The sequence below is a fragment of the Hetaerina americana genome, unplaced genomic scaffold (assembly GCF_022747635.1).
Source record: "Hetaerina americana unplaced genomic scaffold, ioHetAmer1.1.p SCAF_23, whole genome shotgun sequence".
Taxonomy (NCBI): domain Eukaryota; kingdom Metazoa; phylum Arthropoda; class Insecta; order Odonata; family Calopterygidae; genus Hetaerina; species Hetaerina americana.
Window position 1 is genome coordinate 4,918,555 of NW_027286797.1, and position 20,995 is coordinate 4,939,549.

The following is a 20,995-nucleotide window of genomic DNA, read 5'->3' on the forward strand; positions in this document are numbered from 1 at the left end:
ATAAATTTCATTGATTTTATTACAAGTTTTGCAAAACTAGCAGGTAGTTGTAAGTTAAAACATATTTAGTTCGCAGACCTAGACTTACTTAATTTTCATATTTTTTTATAATATCAAGAATCCAATAGCAGTTTTTATTTCTTTACTAAGTAAATAGACATCTTAAATAACTAAATAATTGAAGTGGCCAGTGATTTCAATTTAAAAATGTATTTTTCAACACAATTTTAAAACTGTTACACGCAAAATATCATTTTTTATGGCTTCACTTCTTTTGACTGTTACTCAAGTGATACCCACAAGTGATGCACAACTTTTCATTCCCTGAAGAACAATATGCCCTTACTGCTGACCAGCTTACGACTTATCTATTTTATATATTGAGATACCTATTGGATAAATTATAATAATGGAAGAATGAACAATATTCAATAAAAGTTGGAGGGATAATATTCAATGAAAACTGCTGGTTGTAGAAATATTTAAATAATCTTGAGAGTGATTATCAATTATCTGTGGGCACAATGTGTTAGTTGCAGACGAGCCAACCACTAGGAAACTTGTATGTGTGATATATTTAAAAAAAAATTCTCTAAATATTATCAGCAACTTTTATGATGCAGCAATATTGATTTAGACATTTAAGATCAAAATCGACCTTAAATGGTAGATAATCTATCATAATAATATTATTATTACATATCTTGTAAGTATTTCGGACAAAAATCATCTAACTTCTGGGGAAATATGGAGAAGAATTGCATCAGGCAAAGAAGCTTTCCCAGGCTGGAAAGAATTGAATACAGGGATGTTGAGTAATGATGCTACGAAAAGGCTTGCCAAAACTTTAATATGGAGGGTAATTATGAAAGGCGAGGAAACCTGGCCATTGAAACAGGATAATTAGCATACACTGGAGGTTTTTGAAATGTGGGTATACAGAAGGCTGAAGGCGGTGAAGTATGCAGAAAGGAAAACCAATGAAGGAGTGCTAGGTATTGCGGGGAGGAGAGGGGATTGTCAGGAGAAAGCATTAGGAGACAGGGAATTTGGATGCAAAGCATTTTGATTGGCAATGGGATGTTAAAGACTGTGATAGAGAGGTGAATGTTAGGTAAATGAGGAATGGGAAGAAATAGGTTAGGGATGTCGGACAAAACGAAGGAAGTATATGGAGATGAAGAGGGACTTAGCTTTAGAGTAGGATGTAAGGCCGTGTTGTTTGGAGAGGCAAGAGAATTGTTTGGTAACTTCTGCCCATCCAAAACTTACCCTAACTGATAGATTACATATGATAATAATATTAATGTTTGCCTTTGGTGTATAGTTTTCCTAAAAATTGCCAATTTTTCTTTTTTTAGCAAAAGATGGAAAGATCATCCACAATAACAATATGAGATGTGAGGAAATAAGTATTTTACCCCATAATTCCAAATTGGGACGAAGAGAAAATAAAACTTAATTATTTTTCCTCCTGTTTTTAACTGTTTAGAGGCTTTTTGAAAATTAATACATATAGGGAGTTATTTGGATTGATAATGGCCAATTATCTTCAAGTAAAAGTTTATTTTCTAGGATTTTATCCACGAATTCAGTTTTCTTAAACAAACTACTACCCAACAATAACAACCCATTACAAAGGTGTGGGACCCCAAGGGAACTTTATGAGCTTCCCATGCAGATTTTGATGGGAGAAATAAATGTTTAATTCGTAGTAGCATTTGATGAAAATATATCAATCCCAAAGGGGAATGGAACTCACATGTTCTCATTAAGTTTCATTATATTCATGATCTTAAAGGCATTAAGTGTATAAATTGTGAGACAGCTGACCAAAATGGTGAATAACAGTATGAAGTATTACTGTCAGAAAATTTAGCAGATATTTATTTGCTGATAGATCAATAGTTCAATGCTATTTGATAAATGTTGCACATTATTTATCTTTGTGGCACTATTAAAACCTCTGAAAAGCAAGTAAAAACGTTTGCTATACATATTTCATCAAATATTAAGAGCATAGCACACCCATTCATTGCAAAAGACTTATTAAAATGTCAACAGTGTCAATAATGCAATATTGTTTATTTGCCTTCTTTTTCCTGATTTGGTAATGTAATAACAAACTATTATGACTGGAGTTATCAGATGATTGGTTTATCACAAACAATTACTCATTTTAAGAGTCATCCAGGTTGATATTGATGTTTGTCCCGAATTTTTCATTCTCAGAACAATATATGTCTATGCATATATCACATTAATAAGGGTGTGTATAAATATATTTTTTGAAGCTTCTCAATTTTTGGACAGAGGTTCTTCTTCCCCTGATCGTCATATGTATATTTCCATCACATTTTTGCCATTTAATCACCCCTATGGATATGGTAACTCTAGTTACGAGCCAATCAAAAGCCCTCATTTCAACTAACAAAAGCACAAGACTAATAACCTAATTGATTCAATACAAGCTCATTTAATAACGCAACAATTTCAGGGTGTAAAAATCATTCCCCTTGACCGGGATTTGAACCTGGATGCCTCGAAGTCTGAAATTGATGAAATTCTTGCTTTGAAATACATATTAGCAGATGACTCCATTAAAAGTTAATGTTGCGGCAACTCCTGCAGTTTCTTGAAATTTGTCAAAGGTAATAACAACCTAAATGTTTAAAGTTGGCTTTAACCTTGTGGACTGTGGTGCACAACTACGAATGCCTGAGACATTGTATGCATGGTATTTCACCACAATATCTTGTTCCTTTAAAGCCCCCAAAATGTCAGAGTTTAAGCGGATGCCTCAATAGCTTAATTGGCTAAAGCCCTCGGCTGGACATTGATGGATTCCGATTTGAATCCTGCTCAAGATGAATGATTTTTACACTCTGAAATTGTTGCTTTGAAATGCATATATGTATTAGCAGATGAATCTGTTTAAAGTTACCGTTGCGGCATCTCCCGCAGTTTCTTGGAACTCATTCAATAACATTTATTTCATTCCAATGCAATTCTAAATACCAAAAATTTTCTTAATCCAGTTTCCTTTTTTAGATAAGTTTTGCAATGAAATAGCTAATTTTTTGCAAAAGTGGGAAGTGCCAGCAGATAATATAAGAAACAGCATATGTGACTTGGAAAATTAATAAAACCTTATTATAAATGACAACCCCAAGTTTTATTTTAATATGCATAAGGCAGAACAAAATTATAATATGACATTTTAATATATTTACAAACCATAAGTATTACAGGGTCCATACAAAAGGTATCGGGAATGGTTCGCTGTAGCCTCAACTGAGCGGTGGTGGATGGGGGTCTGAGTAGGGTCGGGGGGCTCGGTAGAGGGGCCTCCCACCACTCAGGCGCACTTTAGTTCAGTCGCCTCCGGGCATGCATTAAGACAGGTGGATTTTTGTGATGTGTGATTGTTTGTGGTGGTGTTACGCCAGCATGGCAAGCAACGCTACACTGTGAAGTTTTGCGTTAACTCGGTAAATCCACATTGGAGACCCTTGAACTCATTAAACAGGCTTATGGGGATGATGCCTTGAGCCACACAAGAGTGTTTGAACGGCACAAAATGTTCAAGGAAGGTTCAAGGAGCTCCTCGAAGACATGCACCGTGTCGGACGCCCCCCGATGACCACTCGAACCGATGCTCAGGTGGCCAAAGTGAAAATATTTTGGACTCTGACAGGCGTTTAACCATCGCCCTTATCAGTGAGGAGATTGCCCTTATCACCAGCCTTTCAATCGGAACCATCCACACCATTGTAACAGAGGATCTTACAATGAGGAAAGTGTCTGCGAAGCTGGGAAACAAAAATGTCGCGGGTGGAAATTTAGCAGCTCACAAAATTTGGCACGGCAACGTTGTCTCACCCCCACTAAAGCCCCGACCTGGCTCCACCTGACTTTTTCTGGTTTCCGCGAATAAAAAGGGCGCTCAAAGGATCCGACTCCATCGAGGCGGTTCAAGCGGCGACGCAAAGGCTCTCAACAATATTCCGGAAACCAACTTCCAGCAGGCTTTTGACGAGTGCCAGATGTACTGAACTAAGTGTAATGATGCAGGAGGAAAGTATTTTGAAGGTTATTAAGTAATTGTAATGATAAATGTAATAAATTTTGATTTTTGGAACCAGTCCCGATACCTTTTGTACAGACCCTGTAAGTTTGCCACTAACATTGTACATACCTTACAGTTTTATATACAAAGCAAGGTCTAACATAGATTTTTCATGAATAAAAGCTATGGCCCAGCAATAACAACTATCCTACTGTTATTAACTACAGACATGTTGATAATGAGAAAATTATACAACTTTTAAATATCTGTCAGTGTTCAAATTTGAAACTGAATCATTAAATATCTTCTTTCAGTGAAAAATGAGATATGGTCAAAATAATACAAATGGGATTAGGATGAGTCGCCTCCCATATTTCATGATACTTTTGGAATTATTGCCCAAAAGAAATTCTTATCAAATGTCAGGTTCAAAATTCAGGCAAAAGAAAGCTGATTTATCATAAACTTATAACCAATTGTTCCATTCAACTTTGAATCATGTGATTAAAATTTGATTACTAACATTTATCATATGATTGCATTCTAATGTAGGCAATATTTATTTTGAAATCACACAAAACTGAAGAGTGTTTGAATTTAATAGTTACATATGCCTATCAATGCTGAACCTTTAAGTAAATGTTTCAGGGTTATTATGAGTTCATTACTTCCTTTCACTCTGGATATCTCATGGTGCTGTACTGGATATTTCCCACTCACTATCTTACTCATTTATTCTGAACAGAAAAATGGAAAAAAATTAAGCTTGTTCGGTGATTAAACACTTCTATTTAAAAGATTTAACACCAGAAGACACCAAAGCAGAGTTGGATGAAGTTCATTTCTTATCTGCTTGTGGGTTTGCGATGGTGTACAATTGGGTAAATGAATTTAAACGAGGCTGTATATCCAAAATTGATGAACATTGCTCAGGATCCCCAGTAGAAATGACTTCCTCTGAAATGATCGACAAAATCCACTATTTAGTTTTGAATAATCGACTAATCAAATTTTGCAAAATAGTTTGGACCAAAAACAAGGTACAGTTTTCTATTTTTCATGAAAAATTGGCAGGGAGAAAAACTCGGCAAGATGGGTGCTACCTTTGCTCTCAGTGGAAAAGAAATGCAATTGTGTGGTTGATTCAAAGGCTGATTTGGTGCTTTTCCATTGCAATCCTAATGTTTTTCTACATCAGTAAATACCTCTGGTGGAAATGACTGGATATGTACACTACATCACTCCAGAGACAAAGGAACAGTTGAAACTTGGGTATATAAAGGCATTCCAGCTGCAAAGAAGGCAAAGAGGTGAAATTGGCCTACAAAGGGAAGACCTTGGATTTTTGGGATGGACACAAAATCACTTGCATCAACTACTTGCAAAATGAACTAACAATAAATGAAGAAAACTATGCATCACTATTGCACCATTCGAACAACTAGGGGAACAGAATGGTGCAGTGGCTAACGTACAGGCTTCCCACCGAGAGGGCTCGGGTTCCAATCCTGAAGAAAACAAATATTTTTCATTCGTATCTCGAACCCTACTTGAGGTGCTTTGTGGAGAGCACTTTCAGCGAGTATGACGGCCGTCGGATGGGACTTTAAAATGCGGACCCCTTGGAGCCTTTTGACAAGAGTAGACTGACGCCAGGGTTCTTTTCACCCTTCCTCCTTTCCCATTCATCCCTAATAGTGCAAATGACCTTGGCTGTTGGTCGCCTCTCCTAGAACTAATACAAAATATGGAATTTGGTCATGACCATTTCCACTGAAGACTTAATTTTCTAAAAACATTGACAATAATCATTCTTTGGCAAACCCTATTCACTTTCATAGAAAATGTTAAACTTTGAATGAGTAAAAGCTGCAATCTTCTATATTTTAGACGTATTAAATGCATAGAAAATAGTAATCAGCTATAAAAAATGGGATAGGAATACTTAAAAACAATTACAGGAGAGGTGGGGAAGGCAGAATTGAGCAGATCACAAGTGCAAAAATATTTCCTTGGCTGGGAGTTGAAACACGGATCTTTAGACTTGCCAGGCTGAAGCTCTAACCACTTAAGCTATCAAGGAAATGCAATTTACACTGAAATCTACAGGGGATTTTTGCAACCTAGTGCTTTGATTCTTTATATGCGCAGATTGGAGGATTATAAAATATGGGTGTGGAAAAGGATAAGAAGGTGAAGTGGAGGAAGGAAAACAAATGAGGAGGTGCTTAGTATGGTGTGGAGGAGAGAGAGAGGATTGATGGGAGATCCTATGGAGGCAGGAAAAATGGATGCAGAGCATTTAGACTGGAAAATGAGATGTTGATGATGGTGGGAAGTGCAACTTACTACACCTACTTTGCTATTTTCTAGAGATGCCTCCTAGTTTTCTGACAATGAAACAAAATTTGAACCTTTAATCTTAAGGAAGATAAATGAAAAATTTAAATAAGCGGAGAATGTAAAACATGTGAAAGAAATTCCATAATTTTTTTTCACTGTATCATACAATTTTCCCACATTGCATGCAAAATGGAACATATGTCTTTAGCATTTAGCGCTCAATGAGCAGAGCATGTGCCATTTGCATGTAAGTTATCTTACGAGTGAGATGTGACATCCGGACTAGGACCTCTAGGAGAGAGCCTTGTTTACACTTTATCCCCAAACAGGTATTCATTATTGCACCAAAAAGCATGACTATGCAGAAATATCAATATTACAGGCCACATTTTATAACTAAATTCAAAAGAAATAGCATACATAATTAGAACTGGTAGAGAACATTTTGAATTTCCTGATTTGTAATGAGTATACAAGCCTTGATCATCGTGACAAGCTTGTAGGTACATTAAGTACAGCCAAAATATTTATATAATTTTACAATTTAAAAATGGGGGGCACTAAATAAAATTATAGTAAAATAAGTTTTCCTTATAACTTAAGAGTTTATTTACATTTGAAATATTTCTCAATTTTTGGCTGACTGGGGTAAAATATTTAATAATATATATAATGTTAACATTTTTATGTGGAGGTTACAAATAAAATCTGTAACATGAACAAAGGATTGATGAAGGAAATCCTGAAATTGAAAACAATTATTACAACATTAAAAATGATATTAACCAATGTACAATTGTTGGAGTATACCGGTGAGAGTAAAGTTAATTTTTTCAGTTATCAACATTTTTATAAATACCTGATTAGTAATTCTTTACAACTTCTCGTATCACACTTAAAAATGAAGAGTCACTACCTGCAAAGAACTGTATTGATTTCTTGGCATTACCTTTATTGAAGGTCTGCAGAAACTATCACTTCAGGAACACCGGTCCATAGAAATTTTGATAGTGATTTAAATTTTTGGTGAATTAATATTAAGGGATCGATATAATATCTTGACAATGCCTAATTTTTCAAATAATTATAAATGGAATGATGGAGAATGCCTTTCCAAAATTCATCAATTCATCCTTGTTAGATTGACCCCATGCGGCATTCAAGGACACTCCCAAGTCTTTCAAAAATCATGGTATGGCAAATGCTCAATAATCCAAGACTATAGAAAGCGAGGCTTTTGACACACGTCACCCCAAGGAATATATTCCACCTCCTGTCTTGTGCAAGGTTGATCATTGACAACTAATAATTACCTAATGTGATACATTTAGAGCCCATTAGAGTGTAAGAGGATTACATATACATTTAAAATAAACTTATTCAAATAAAATATACTGTCAAAATATACTGCAGCATCATTTATGACCATGAAATGTTGGGCAGCTGAATTTAAACTTGACCGTACCAGCTTGGCTAATGGTGAGCATTCCAGATGGCCAAAATCTGCGACAACCATCGATAACATTGAAAAACTTCACCAAATGATATAGGATAATCATCAGATAAAGGTTAGAGAGATAGCCAAGGCTATTTGGCAAATGAAAAGATGGCATTTGTCATATATTGACTGAAGAATTGGACATGGGTAAGCTATCTACACATGGGGTGCTGCATTTGCTAACTTTGGACCAAAAATTCATTTGAATAAACACATATTACCAAGACCTGGTTGGAGCAATTTAAGCATAAAGAAATTGAAAAATAAATAACTTAGATTTTTCACATAGAAAATTTTATTTACAACCAAGGTTTCGTTATGGTATAACATCTTCAGGTAAAAATACAGGTCAAACACAGTGTATATGTATGTCTCCGGGTTGAGGAGAAGAGGAGGGAGGAAGGAAAGGATTGGTTGAGGTAGGAAGAGGGGGGCTAAAAGTTTATGGCTGGAGGCGGAGGATTGGTAATGTTGATAAATTAGCAGGCTGGGGGGAGTGATTAATACAATTTTGAAAAAGGTTTGCTTGGTGTCGGGTTAGTTGGCAGAGGAGTGGGGGAATGGGTACCGTGAACAGGGAGAATGGCACTGGGTAATGAGTCAGATGATTAAGTAGCGGCCTGGGAGGGGTTACTACATTGTTGAAAAGATTTGCTTGTGGTCAGTTTAAATGGCAGAGGGGTGAGGGTAAATACAAAAACGGGGAATGTGAATGTTAAAGAAAATTGTGGGTCAAAACGCCTTTTCCATAATTTCTGTGCTGAAGGATTTCTAATTGATCCAGTGCATCTCGAGGCAGTGGCCTTTCTTCTCAATGTGCAGGATTTTGGGGATGAAATTGCTTCTGGGGCCGTAATCTCTCATGTGTTTGGCGAAGAGTGACGAGGAGATGTTGTTTCCAAAGCATGCTCCTTTACTCTTGTCTCAAAACTCCTTCCCATCTAGCCTTTATAGATCCAGTTGCAGTCCGTGCTGAGGAGTTTTTATACCCCACTCTTGTGTAGGAGTTGGACTTGGTCCTTTGTGTGGCATAACAGGTTGCTTAATTTGGTTTTATTGTAGAAGGCCCGTCTTACCTTTTCTTTTTGGAGGATTCATTGCACTAATTTTCTCTATACCCATTTTTCACTGCATTTTGTTTTACGGTGCTAAGTTCTTTAAGAGTGTTCTCTTTAGACATGGGGATAGAAAATGCTCTATGTAACATTAATCCCTCCCCCCAGCCTGCTAATTTATCAACATTACCAATCCTCTGCCTCCAAACATAAACTTTTAGCCCCCCCTCTTCTTACCTAAACCAATCCTTTCCTTCCTCCCTCCGCTTCCCCTCAACCCGGAGATATACTGTGTTTGGCCCGTATTTTTACCTGAAGATGTTATATCATAACAAAACCTACGTCATAAATAAAATTTTCTACGTGGAAAAGCCAAGTTATTTATTTTTTCAATTTCAATATGAAGATTAATCACCAAGTCACGCCAGAAACAGTGTAATTAAGCGAAGAGAGTCAAATTTTTTTATTGACCCACAACTTAAGGTGAAACTTGTATCCACCACTTAACTTCTGAGACAAAAGAATAGCCAAAAGAGTGGACTGAAAAGGGTGCACCTGCCGCTAAAAAGGCAAAGTCGGTTCCATTGGCCAGGATGGTGTTGGCCACTGTTTTTTTGGGATAGCCATGGAATTTTGTTCATTGGTTGCCTCTTAAGATGACAAACAATTATGAGTGAGTGTTAAGCATCATTACTAAACTTGCTGAAAGTATAAACTGCAAAAAAAACAACCGCATCTCAAGATGAAAAAAGCTTTTTTCTATTAGAACATCGCACAAACTCATAATTTGGCAGTTTCCATGGCTAAAATTCACAAATTGCACTTCAAATTGATTGACCACTCACCATATCCACCAGATCTGACCCCCAGCAACTTTATTCTGTTTCCTAACTATAGTTTCCCTTAAAGAACAGAGATTTTTTCATTGGATGAGGAAGTTATCCCATACACAAACGCCTATTATGCAGAGGAAGGCATCAACTAATATTTGAAAAGATTGAAAAAGTTAGATCACCGCTGGAACATGTGTATCGACTTAAGAGGAGACTATGTTGAAAAATAAAAATAAAATTGAAGAAAAATATCTCAACTGTTAGGTCCGAAACTTTTCACACAATCCTTGTACATCCTCAAGGATGGCTTACTTGCTGGAATTACAATGGTGACAGCAGTGTAGGAGAAAGCCTATCATGACTTCCCATATCCACAAGCAGTCAGCTGATTGAATGCTCTCAATCATTTCACAAGCATGTATGCCAATGAAATGAGGAGCTTCTCTTGGTAACATCATCTAATTGAAAAGTTAACGGGTTCCACTGATATTTTAATGCTAACAATGAGGACATACAGTTTAAGCTCATTTGAGCCAACAAAAAAAATGATCTCTGAAGAAAAATAGGACTTTGCTTAAATGATGAGATAAAATTTTTATAAGGATATAAGAATTACAGTTTAGTGTCTAAAAAACTAAATTCCTCTGTGAAGCTCACGTTTGATGGATTTTTCTAAAATGGCTATGCACAGTGTCCTTATATTGATACGTTAAACGCTCAAAGAGTTTTCAAATTCGAGCTGTTTAGAAATTCTTTTCACTGAAATCACCATAAAAAATTTGGGTGCACGCCTTACCCAGGCTCAGTTTCCTCTGTTATCTCAGGCCTTCTCAGAAAGCACTCAGGAAGATGAGACATTCTTCAGACCCACTATTCTTCTGTCTCTTGAGCCAAGGATGAGGTCTTGGGGGAATACACAATGTGGTTCAAGGCCATTAAACACATTCAATCTCAAGCACCCCACATCTCTTAACACTCCATTGTGCTTGCTAACATTCTTGTTCCAATGTCTCTCAAGAGAGATCTATTTCTCACTGCTTCTCTGATTTGATTCCCAAGGTGTAAGACTTAGACGTTACGACAATTTTTTGTGATGCACACCTAGAAACATGCATAAATCCTAAAAAAAACCAGATGCAGAGGTTACAGTCCTTCATGCTATAACACTAGGTCCACCACAGGAAGTGATCGCACAAGTGACTCATTTCTAATAATAATGGTCAGGAAAATAAGCTCCCCTTTACATAAACTGATACATTCTTCTGAATTAATTCTACTAACACTAACTACTACCAATGAAAATTTCCAACTAACAATTATTTTCTAATGGAAAGGACTAAGATAATGTTTCTGTTATTATTATAACGAGGACTGTTTGAGATATTTATATGTGATTGATGATGTATGATAATTTTTTCCAAAAAATTTTATTTTAATTATTACCAATACTTTAATAAATGACTTTCATGAGAACTCTTACTTTTTGAGTATTAAAGTTTCCATTATTTCGATACTCAAAAACAGGGTATACCAGTTACACTGGTGTGCATGGGGAATGAGGTTATCTGATATGTAAAATGTAGGGTTCAATTAATTACCTATGGTAAAAAAATGTGGCAGGCATAGCAGTAAATATTTTGCTCTAATGGCATGAAATCTAGAAAAACTGATTGGAGCAAATTAAATCCTGTAAGATATATATTGTATATGATAAAGGATCTGCCCAAGAGTAATGTGGGTTTTCAATCGTTAAGCAGACTGCCTCTCCAAAAACATTGTAAGACAAATTCATTGCATTGCAAGGTCATCATAATGTCAAGACCAATTAAATAGGAATACAGGAAAAGGAATTCGTATACTCACACAACGTTAGAGTGACATCATGACAATTCTTAGTATTACACAGTTGGGTATGAAAACATTAGTCAGGAATAAAATAGACTGTATGAATTTGGCATCAAAGCATAGTATTTCTATGATGGATGGGATTCAACCATCTCAAATTTCTAATCCCATGCCTCATCCAAATATTTTCAGGAAAAAAAAGAAACGTCTCTGATACCCGTAATTATGTCAATAAATTTCACTGAAGAGTTAGATTGACTTACGCCATAATTCAACTATGAAATAACTTACTCAAAAATTTGATCAATAAAGATCCTACATCAATGAGTTAATGCAATTGCACTTCTTGCATGAGTTCAAGTAAAAGAAGTACCATAACATTAACATTTAATGCAAATAAAGATATTCCAGGCTATTTTGAACTAATTCACCCTGATGATCAAAGAAATGGTAAAACATAATTTCACAGGATGAAAGTTGAGAGCATATGGTATAAGTGGCATTTCAGGTTCTTACAAATAATTTGCAACTGCAATCCTAACAAAAGTAAAATTTAAAAAGTATACAACCAACCTTAAAGTCAGGACTAAAGATCTTGTTTTGCTTATCCTTGTGTGCAATATCTAAACCCGATTTTTCCAATTTTAGAACTAACATCTTCAAGTCAGGATCTAGATTCATCAAAGAACTGGTCCTGAAAAAAAAAATATTATTTATCTCTAATAATAAAAACTGCTAGTCTAACAGCATTTATCTCCAGAAAATATATACATCAGATTAAAATGGTAAGCTTCTGAATGATTCCATCATAATAACATGATAAACTTTTTACAAACATCGTGAATAAGCAATGACTCTCACAAACATGTACATTTAACATGTCAAAAACAAAACTATAAAAAGCAACAATTCCATCAAAACACAATAACATCCCCAATTAAACATTTAGTTTGTACAAAGTCACATCTAAAACATACGGAGTGTGGCTGATTGCTTAAGCAGGGATAGGCATTGCAATGGATCTGACAAAAGAGTCCTGTATTCATGACATTGACATATATATGTTTTGTATTCATCACACTCACCGTCTAACAATATATGCAATTGTTAACCGAGTTAGGGACACCTCTTTTTTAGGTGTTCAGTTTTTAATTCACCTCTCTATCTAGTTTTGATGTGGTTGGTCCAGTGCTCGATTATGAAGTCTGTGTAAATCTCCTCGACCAAAGTAGCAAAATAATTGAAGGGACTTGACTTAAGACTTGAAAAAATTTGAACTCTCTAGAATACACTCTGCTTTTGAGCCAAAGTATTTCCTTGACTTTGGCTGTTGACCTTGATGATGGCCAAGATATGATCAAATCATTGTTATTAAGAAATTTATGGTTAAGGTGGGTTTTGGATGGACACAACTAACAAATAAATATTTTGTGACTCCTAACAAAACACAAAATCTCGCAACCTACTCTCCATCAAGTCCATCTTCATCTCTGCGTATTTTCTTCCTCTGACATCGCGATCCTATTCCTTCCCTTTCCTCGTTTGCCCAAAATTCTCCCCTCTATTACAGTCTTCAACATCTCACTGCCGGTCAAAACCCCCTTCATCCAGTTTTCCTGCCTCCATAGGATTTCCACCAACAAACCCCTCTCTTTGCCCACCATACCAAGTACTTCCTCATTTGTTTTCTTCTCTGTCCATTTCACCTTCTCCATCCTTCTCCACACCCACATTTTATATTGATTCTCATCCTGCATCTATCACACTGAATTTCCGATTCTCACAGCAATGCTTGCAACCCCTTGGCTGAATGATCAGAATATAGAACCAAAATGTAGTTCAAAAGCAAAGACTCATATTTCTACCAATATTTTCCCATTACATTGCCATGTACACTAAACCTCAAGAATGTGTTCCAGCACCTTTAATATAACGTTCTATTTGAGTATAGTGAACACATATAGCATAATTATATTGCCCTTAAATCTGAAAACCATTCTAAAGCTGAAATTACACACAGGTTTTCCTTCTCCCGAACTCTACCTGTAATATGCAACATATAAGGAGTGCTCACTGCATAATAGTACAAGAGTACAATTGCTGCTCCCTGCATGACGTTATATTCAAATTAATTTTACTGTTGTTTAGTAACACTACAGAAAATTATTACGTTCTCTTTCATTATGTATACCATCAAAATTGCAGCCAATCACAAGGTTTTCCTCATAAACCTCCTAATTACACTCATTAAGAAACTGACAGTGAAATTTGAATTAATTCATCATAGAATTCATCTTCAATATTCATAATCAGAAGCAAAAAAAATTGAAGGAAGTAGCAAGTGAGAAAGATAATTAATTTTTGCACACCCCTAGAAATTAATTGATATCATTGTAAAAAATTATGAGAGAGAATGATTTATTTTGCATTAACTAGAAACATATCACTATACAATAATTAAAAATAACCAGAGAGAAAAAGCTAGAAATAGTATTGTGAACTAAAGTTTAAAATTAGTTCTTTCTAAGCCACAGGCCTGAATGGCTAAATGGCAGCATGCCTAATTCTTACACAAATAAAATAAGAGTTGATGGAAAATTAGCAAATAAGATTAAATTTCATCTTACAGGATTTCCATATGAGTCATTCCTAATGATAGTTTATTATAAATAATAGCAATTGTTAACAACAGTGCCTATTTCAATAGTACTAAAAAGGTATGAACATTAATTAACACTTTTAATGGCTAGTAATTGATTGGAGCTTGGAGTTAAAGCAATTGAAATGGTTGATAAACTGATAAGCTTTTAAGTCAGGTTCAAAGTAGTCAGAGAAATTCCAAAAAGAAATATGAGAGTAACCCTACTACGGAAAATTTTTGATTCAACAAAAAAGTTGTGCACGCACAAGTGTATGACCTTAAATCAATGGCCATCACAACATACTACATGATGACAAAATACTAAATTTGCCAAGTATACAGCATAAATATGAAAGGTTTTTACAACTTTTACACAAATTAAAAACTTAAAACTATTCAAGGGACATAATGCTAATTTAACGTTAGAATACTTCCAAGGAAAATTTGAATGTTACGAAAAAATATTACCATTGTTAATAACAAAGCAATACCGTAAAATTAAAAATCACTATGCTTTGAAAGGCAATAATTCTTTGAACAAATAAGAAACCACTCTGGCATCTTGCTTTATGCCCCTGGGATTTGTTTACCTCTGTATGTACAATAATCTTAAATCCCCAAGCCATTATGTTTCACCACAATGTAACATCGTAACACCGAACTCAAAGTTTTGAAAATTTCTTCAATCTGCAATTAATGATAATTGACAATAAATAATAAACCTGCACACTCCGCCACCCACAGCAAGTTTTGAAAAAGTTGAAAATTGCCATAATGCCATATACGACACTTCAGTGCCATGTTGATATTCACCTAAATTTTTTAAGACAAATATATTTTCCAAATTATCCTAAAGAACACGACAGTACACATCCATCCACTTTCAGGCTAAATATGCAAATTGACAAAGAAGACAAGTAATTAACTATTGCCAATCGATGATAAAATTCATATTTCAGTAGGAATTCCACATAACCTGAAATACCAACAATTTTTTGGAAAAATAGGAATATCGATTGCAAATTTTATTTTAAGCATGATTAACTTAGGGAAACACTGAGAATATGAGTCTCACATATAAATCATAAAATATATGATACCAATTGCATTTAAAACTTCAATGAAACAAATAGCTAAAAACTGGCTAAATCGATTCAAAGTTCACTACACTAACGCAAAGAAATTAATTGTTTTTAATCACATGGTGACAGGTGATTCCAATGTATTGAAAAAGGAGCACAATGAATGAAAGTATTTTTGGATTGGTATTTTCATGGCCATGCGAAAAGAAGGATATTCTTCTTCCTCAGAATGCATGGTCACAAAATGATCTAAATATCAAATTAGTCATGGATCAGAGAAAACAAAGCCTTTTGCACCATCTTACAAGGCTATTTGCTTCTATCTCCTATAAATTATAATTTTACTGAATTTGCAGTACCATACTACTTACACAGTTTCATTTAATTGTATTTTCCTTGGGTCATCTTAAAAACCGTAAAAATGGTATCTATGGGCCGATAAGGTCTGATATATTTTAGACCTGACGTTATAAATTTTAGAACCCATTACCAGGACATTTATATGAAATACGTACTTATTTTTCATTGGGTTCATGGTGATTGATGTAAGTTGGAATGGAATTATTCAGGTAGGATACAAAGATATTTTTGTAATATTAAATAGGAAGTTTTAATTGTTGCATCAATAATATCACATAATAACTAATTCATGGAAAGCCATGCATAACAAAAGAAATCTGTTGATGAAATTTTTACTGCAGTTAAATTATATTTCACTGGCTTTGGTCAAACATTTGATTAGGGTATTACATAGGCAGTCTCTTGGTAAAATGATTTCCAATAGATAACCCCGACAATTATTCATGTAAATCATTGTAGAGAGTATTTGATTGACATGAACGATAGAAACTATGACATGAGCAGTCAATTAAAGCTCAGATATAAATATTAGTATTATTATTATCAGGTAATCAACCGGTTAAGCCAGGTTTTTCGATGGACAAAACTACCAAATAAATATTTTGTGACTCCTAACAAAAGACAAAATCCAGCAACCTACTCTATATCAAGTCCCTCTTCAACTCAGAGCACTTCCTTCCTCCCTTCATCCCATCCAACATCCTTATCCTGCCCTTTCCTCGTTTGCCTAACATTCTCCCCTATATTAAAGTTTTCAGCGTCCCACTGCCGGTCAATATGCCCTTCATCCATTTTTCCAAAAAAAAAATCATTCATTATAGTTTGCTCAATGACTTCTGTGAAACTTTTTAAAAAATTCTAAGAAGAGACTAATTTTACTGTGTAATAACCACGAGTGACATGATTATTCTGCTTCTTTATAAAACAATTTAACAATATTTTTCATAGATCCTGATTAATCATGACCAATTGTGGACCACATTACTAACATACTAAATTTCATGAAAAAATGAGACCAAGGGCAACAATATACCTGATAATTCTATCTAAAAAGTTAAAGGGTATCTTTTACTCTCTAGTGGATATAATGACCTTACACCAGGTTTCAGAGCGTGAAAACCAGCTTTGTAAAAATACCAGTTCCAGAACCTATATTTTTTATTTTGATTACCGGTTGTATCTACAGAACCGACCCAACCCATCTCCATATGAAACCAAAATATTTATCAGCCAAAAACGGAGGCCAAAATTCCCACATTTACCCTGCTTTTCTTAGCAAATGTTTTCCCAGCAGTATATGTGGAAAAATGTTTCCACGGGGATCGAGATGGTATGGGGGCTAACGTACTGGCTTCACACCCTGAGGGCGCAGGTTCAAATCCCGGCGGTGTTGAATATTTTTCAGAGGTATCTCGATCCCTACTTGAGGTGCTTTGTGGAGGGCACTTTGAGTGAGTACGCCGTCCGTCGGATGGGACGTTAAACTGCGGACCCCTTGGCGCCTTTCGTAAAGAGTAGGCTAATGCCGACGCCGGGTTTCTCTCCACCCTTCATCCTTCCCTGTCCATCCCCTATGGCGCAAATGACCTTAGCTGTCAGTCGCCTCCCCTCAAAACTACTACTACTAAAATGTTTCCACGTCTGAGGTGAATACATTGAATTATATTAGCCTAAACTTAAGTCATTTCTGCTTTAACTGTCAAAATGAAGGTACCATAAATAATTCTTTATGAATGCAGGAAAAAGGAATCAAGGCACTAATAGTAACATCGAAAGTTATCCCAACTATTCTCTCCATCAATATTAGCATGAGTAGTTCATTATCATCACTGCCTTTCTATACACAGCACTTATGATTTTGATTGCTCATACAACATATAAACAAATACTTAGCCACTGGCAATTTGAATAAATACAATTGATCAATATCTAATTCAGAGAATATAAAAAATTCAACCTTTGCCTTAAAACCTGACAATGTTGTTGCTGGTGGATAAATAGTCTTGCAAAGGGAAAAGGATACGGAATGCCACCCAGTTCATGCTATATTAAGGACTACAACTCGGTAACATTCAGCAACTCTCACTTATGACATGCATTCACCTATACAATCATTGACCAACACAAACACACACATACATGCACATTTTTTAATAGAAGGAGGGGATGAACATTAAATTACTCCCAAGGACGTTGTGCATGGAAGTTTAAGTAGAGGTCGCAACTTAAATCATGTTCACATTTATTCCTAGACCACAATACTCAAACAGAAGTTTGGTTTTTTATGAGGGTAGAGTTCATCACAACAAATCATGCAACAAATTACATTTACACGTCAAGGCAAGGAGGCAACTCAGTAAAAATCTAGCCTCATTTTTATAATGAACAAGTGATGACCTTGAGATTTTAATGATGAAATCAATTCTGTGTTATTTCTCTAATTCAAACAGGTTACTGAGTCAAATTGATTGATGATGATGAAACACCTTTCAGGAGTTTCCAAACACATTTCTCCTAGAATATATAAGCACAATTAACGGTGTACCATTAGGCTTATATAGGATGTATAAGTTATATATGGTAAAAATACAGATACAAAATGGAGGAGTAGTTGTAGTTTTAAGGGAGGCAACCGATGGCTAAGATCATTTGTGCTATTGGGGATGGATGGGAAAGGAGGAAGAGTGGAGAGAAACCCGGCGTTGGCATTAGCCTACTCTTAACGAAAGGAGCCAAGAGGTCTGAAGTTTAACGCCCCATCTGATGGATGGCGTACTCACTCAATGTGCTCTCCAAGAAGCACCTCAAGGAGGGATCGAGATACCACTGAAAAATATCTGCTGTCTCCAGGATTCGAACCCGGGCCCTCTCAGTGGGAACCAGTACGATAGCCACCGGACCATCTTGATCCCCAACAAAATGGATGGACAGCTAATGTTAATAAAAAGGATGACTGAAAAGCAGATAATGGAGATGAAGATATTTTACAGCAACAATAATTGAGTTAGGCTTATAATCTTATAATTCTATAAAATGAAAAACTAAAAAAATATTCATCATAGGAATTGTTAAAAGAATTAAAGATACAGTACGTGGAACATTTTGGTAATTAATTGCTTGGTTTGTTTATTTTCATTCTCATTATGAAACTTAACTCATTGGGCATGAGTAAGTTCATCTACAAAATGATAGGTAGTCATAAAATATTTTTGTCACCCTGGAATGTTATCTTGTTTACTTACTGATGAAAATAGATTACTTCTTGCCTCTATGCCATTTTAAATACAAGTGATAACTTTTCCAATTTATTGGTTGTTACTTGAGGAGTGCATTTATGGATTTGATTCATTTTATAATGAAAAACTATACCTAGTAATTCCACAGTATTTTATTTAGACACGACCCATATTTCGACATTTAATGTCATCATCAGATACTGACTCTCAAACACATCCATTGTTGTACACATATGTTACACCAAAGTATGGGGGAGGGGTGGCCAGATGGGGGGAGCAGGGGAGGGAGGGTGGAGGCATTGTTTGCAAGAGGGTGGGTAAGGGATTGCTTTGTGGTATATCGCATTATAAAATTCCCAATTTATTATTACGTAGTTTGTAAGCACATTGTAGTAGAACTTGAAGTTATCCACTGGGTGGTGAATGTTAGGCCAATCTGTATATATAGAAGTTATAGTCACAAAAGAAAAAAGTTTATCTTGAAAAATAAAGTTATGGTGGTAAATAAAAGCTTCTAGCGTCACTTGGTGGAAATTCTTCATATTAAACATAAAATTAAACCACTTGGCTTTTCCACATAGAAAAAAATTTTTATTTACGACCTAGGTCTACAAGTTTTTTCTATGTGGAAAAGCCAAGTGGTTTAATTTTAAGTTCAATAATTTATGGTGGTGTTAATTGGTGGATGTATTACTCAATCCTCAAGTAAAATGGTCTAAAAATTCTATGAAATCCTTGGAAGGGGCTGGTACTTAGTGATTATATGTCACAAAACAATAATAGGCTGACAATGATCAGCAGGAATATGCTGTGGCCTCCTCTCTTTTGGTGCAGGAGGAGTCACAATGGTGAGTATACCCATTTCACTGCAGACGGAGAAGAGATTAATTGAAGGCTGCAGGATTCTTATGTGGGTGAAAATGATCACCCACCACAATATTATCTAGTGAAGCAGCAGCTCAAGATCTCTTCTTTTTCTCACTTTTATTGGAACTTTTCTTTTTCACTTTATAACATACAGTGGAACCTTCTTCAGAATACAATTCCAGAGGTAAACTAGGGCCCAGTTTAGGAGACTATTCAAAGGAGTACGAGGGTGAAATTTAAGATTTGAACTAGGAATATCAATCAAATGGAGATGAGAAAACATCAAAGTAGAAATACATAATATGGGAGTTCAATATTTAGGCAAAAATGAAACAAAAAGATGCTGAAGAAGGAGACATAGATTGGCTTCGCACGGTTTTGTAATTATAAATATCAGATAATACATAATCCTGCATAAGAGATCCATTAGAGTAATAAGTTTCCTGGGATACAATTAATCATAATAGTGATGATAGTAATGAAACTGACTTGAAAATTTCGCAGACAATTTGTGAAATTGCACTGCATAAGTAATAGCAATGTACAGGGAGAAGGACAGTAGCCCTATGAGATTGGAATGTAATCATCAGAGCCACTTCAAACTTAAGAAGCTTAATAAGACAGTAAGGAACCAATCACACAGTCAATAGGTATGAAAGAAACTGAGTCATGACTTGCATTATAATTGAAACTAAGGGAATAAATCAAAAGTCTTGGTAAATTATGACCAATATGTGATATGAAGGGGAGAAATTGGAAGCTTTAAGAGAAATTATAGACCATGGGAAGCCTGAGAAAGGCAATGGATTATAAATGCATTACTGACAAAACAGAAGACAAGAAAAAACAAGAATTTAAATACAGTAGAAGGAAAAAAATGATTTAAAAAAATAAGAAAGAGAGTATGAGAGGTGCATCCCAAACTTAGACAATTTTTTAACAAGCGAATGATAACAAGCAATACAATCAGGGATGCCTGAGAAAATATTGTTATTGGATTTGAAGTTGACAGCATATTTGAGGTATCTTTATTATGCAAAGGAAATGCATAATGGAATTCCAGAAGAAGAGGATTAACAAGAAATAAGGCCATGAGCTTGGAATGAATGAAGAGATTAGTATGCAATATGTAATTTGGAGCTGCTACAAACTAAACCTCAAATTGT

General features: G+C 35.3%; 1 protein-coding gene across 7 annotated transcripts in view; it reads right to left on the reverse strand.

Annotated features, from left to right (window-relative positions):
* The window catches only part of LOC139689388 (phosphatidylinositol 3,4,5-trisphosphate 3-phosphatase and dual-specificity protein phosphatase PTEN-like), a 59,220-nt gene that overhangs the window by 16,063 nt on the left and 22,162 nt on the right, over positions 1-20,995 (reverse strand). For 4 of the 7 annotated variants that reach the window (XM_071586477.1, XM_071586479.1, XM_071586476.1 and 1 more), the window contains one exon: positions 12,217-12,337. In XM_071586477.1, the coding sequence (XP_071442578.1) occupies positions 12,217-12,337 (121 nt within the window). Of the gene's footprint in view, positions 1-3,199; positions 5,027-10,589; positions 10,919-12,216; positions 12,338-20,995 lie in introns of those variants that run through there. The other 3 variants (XR_011701315.1, XM_071586480.1, XM_071586481.1) reach the window with 3 other exon arrangements.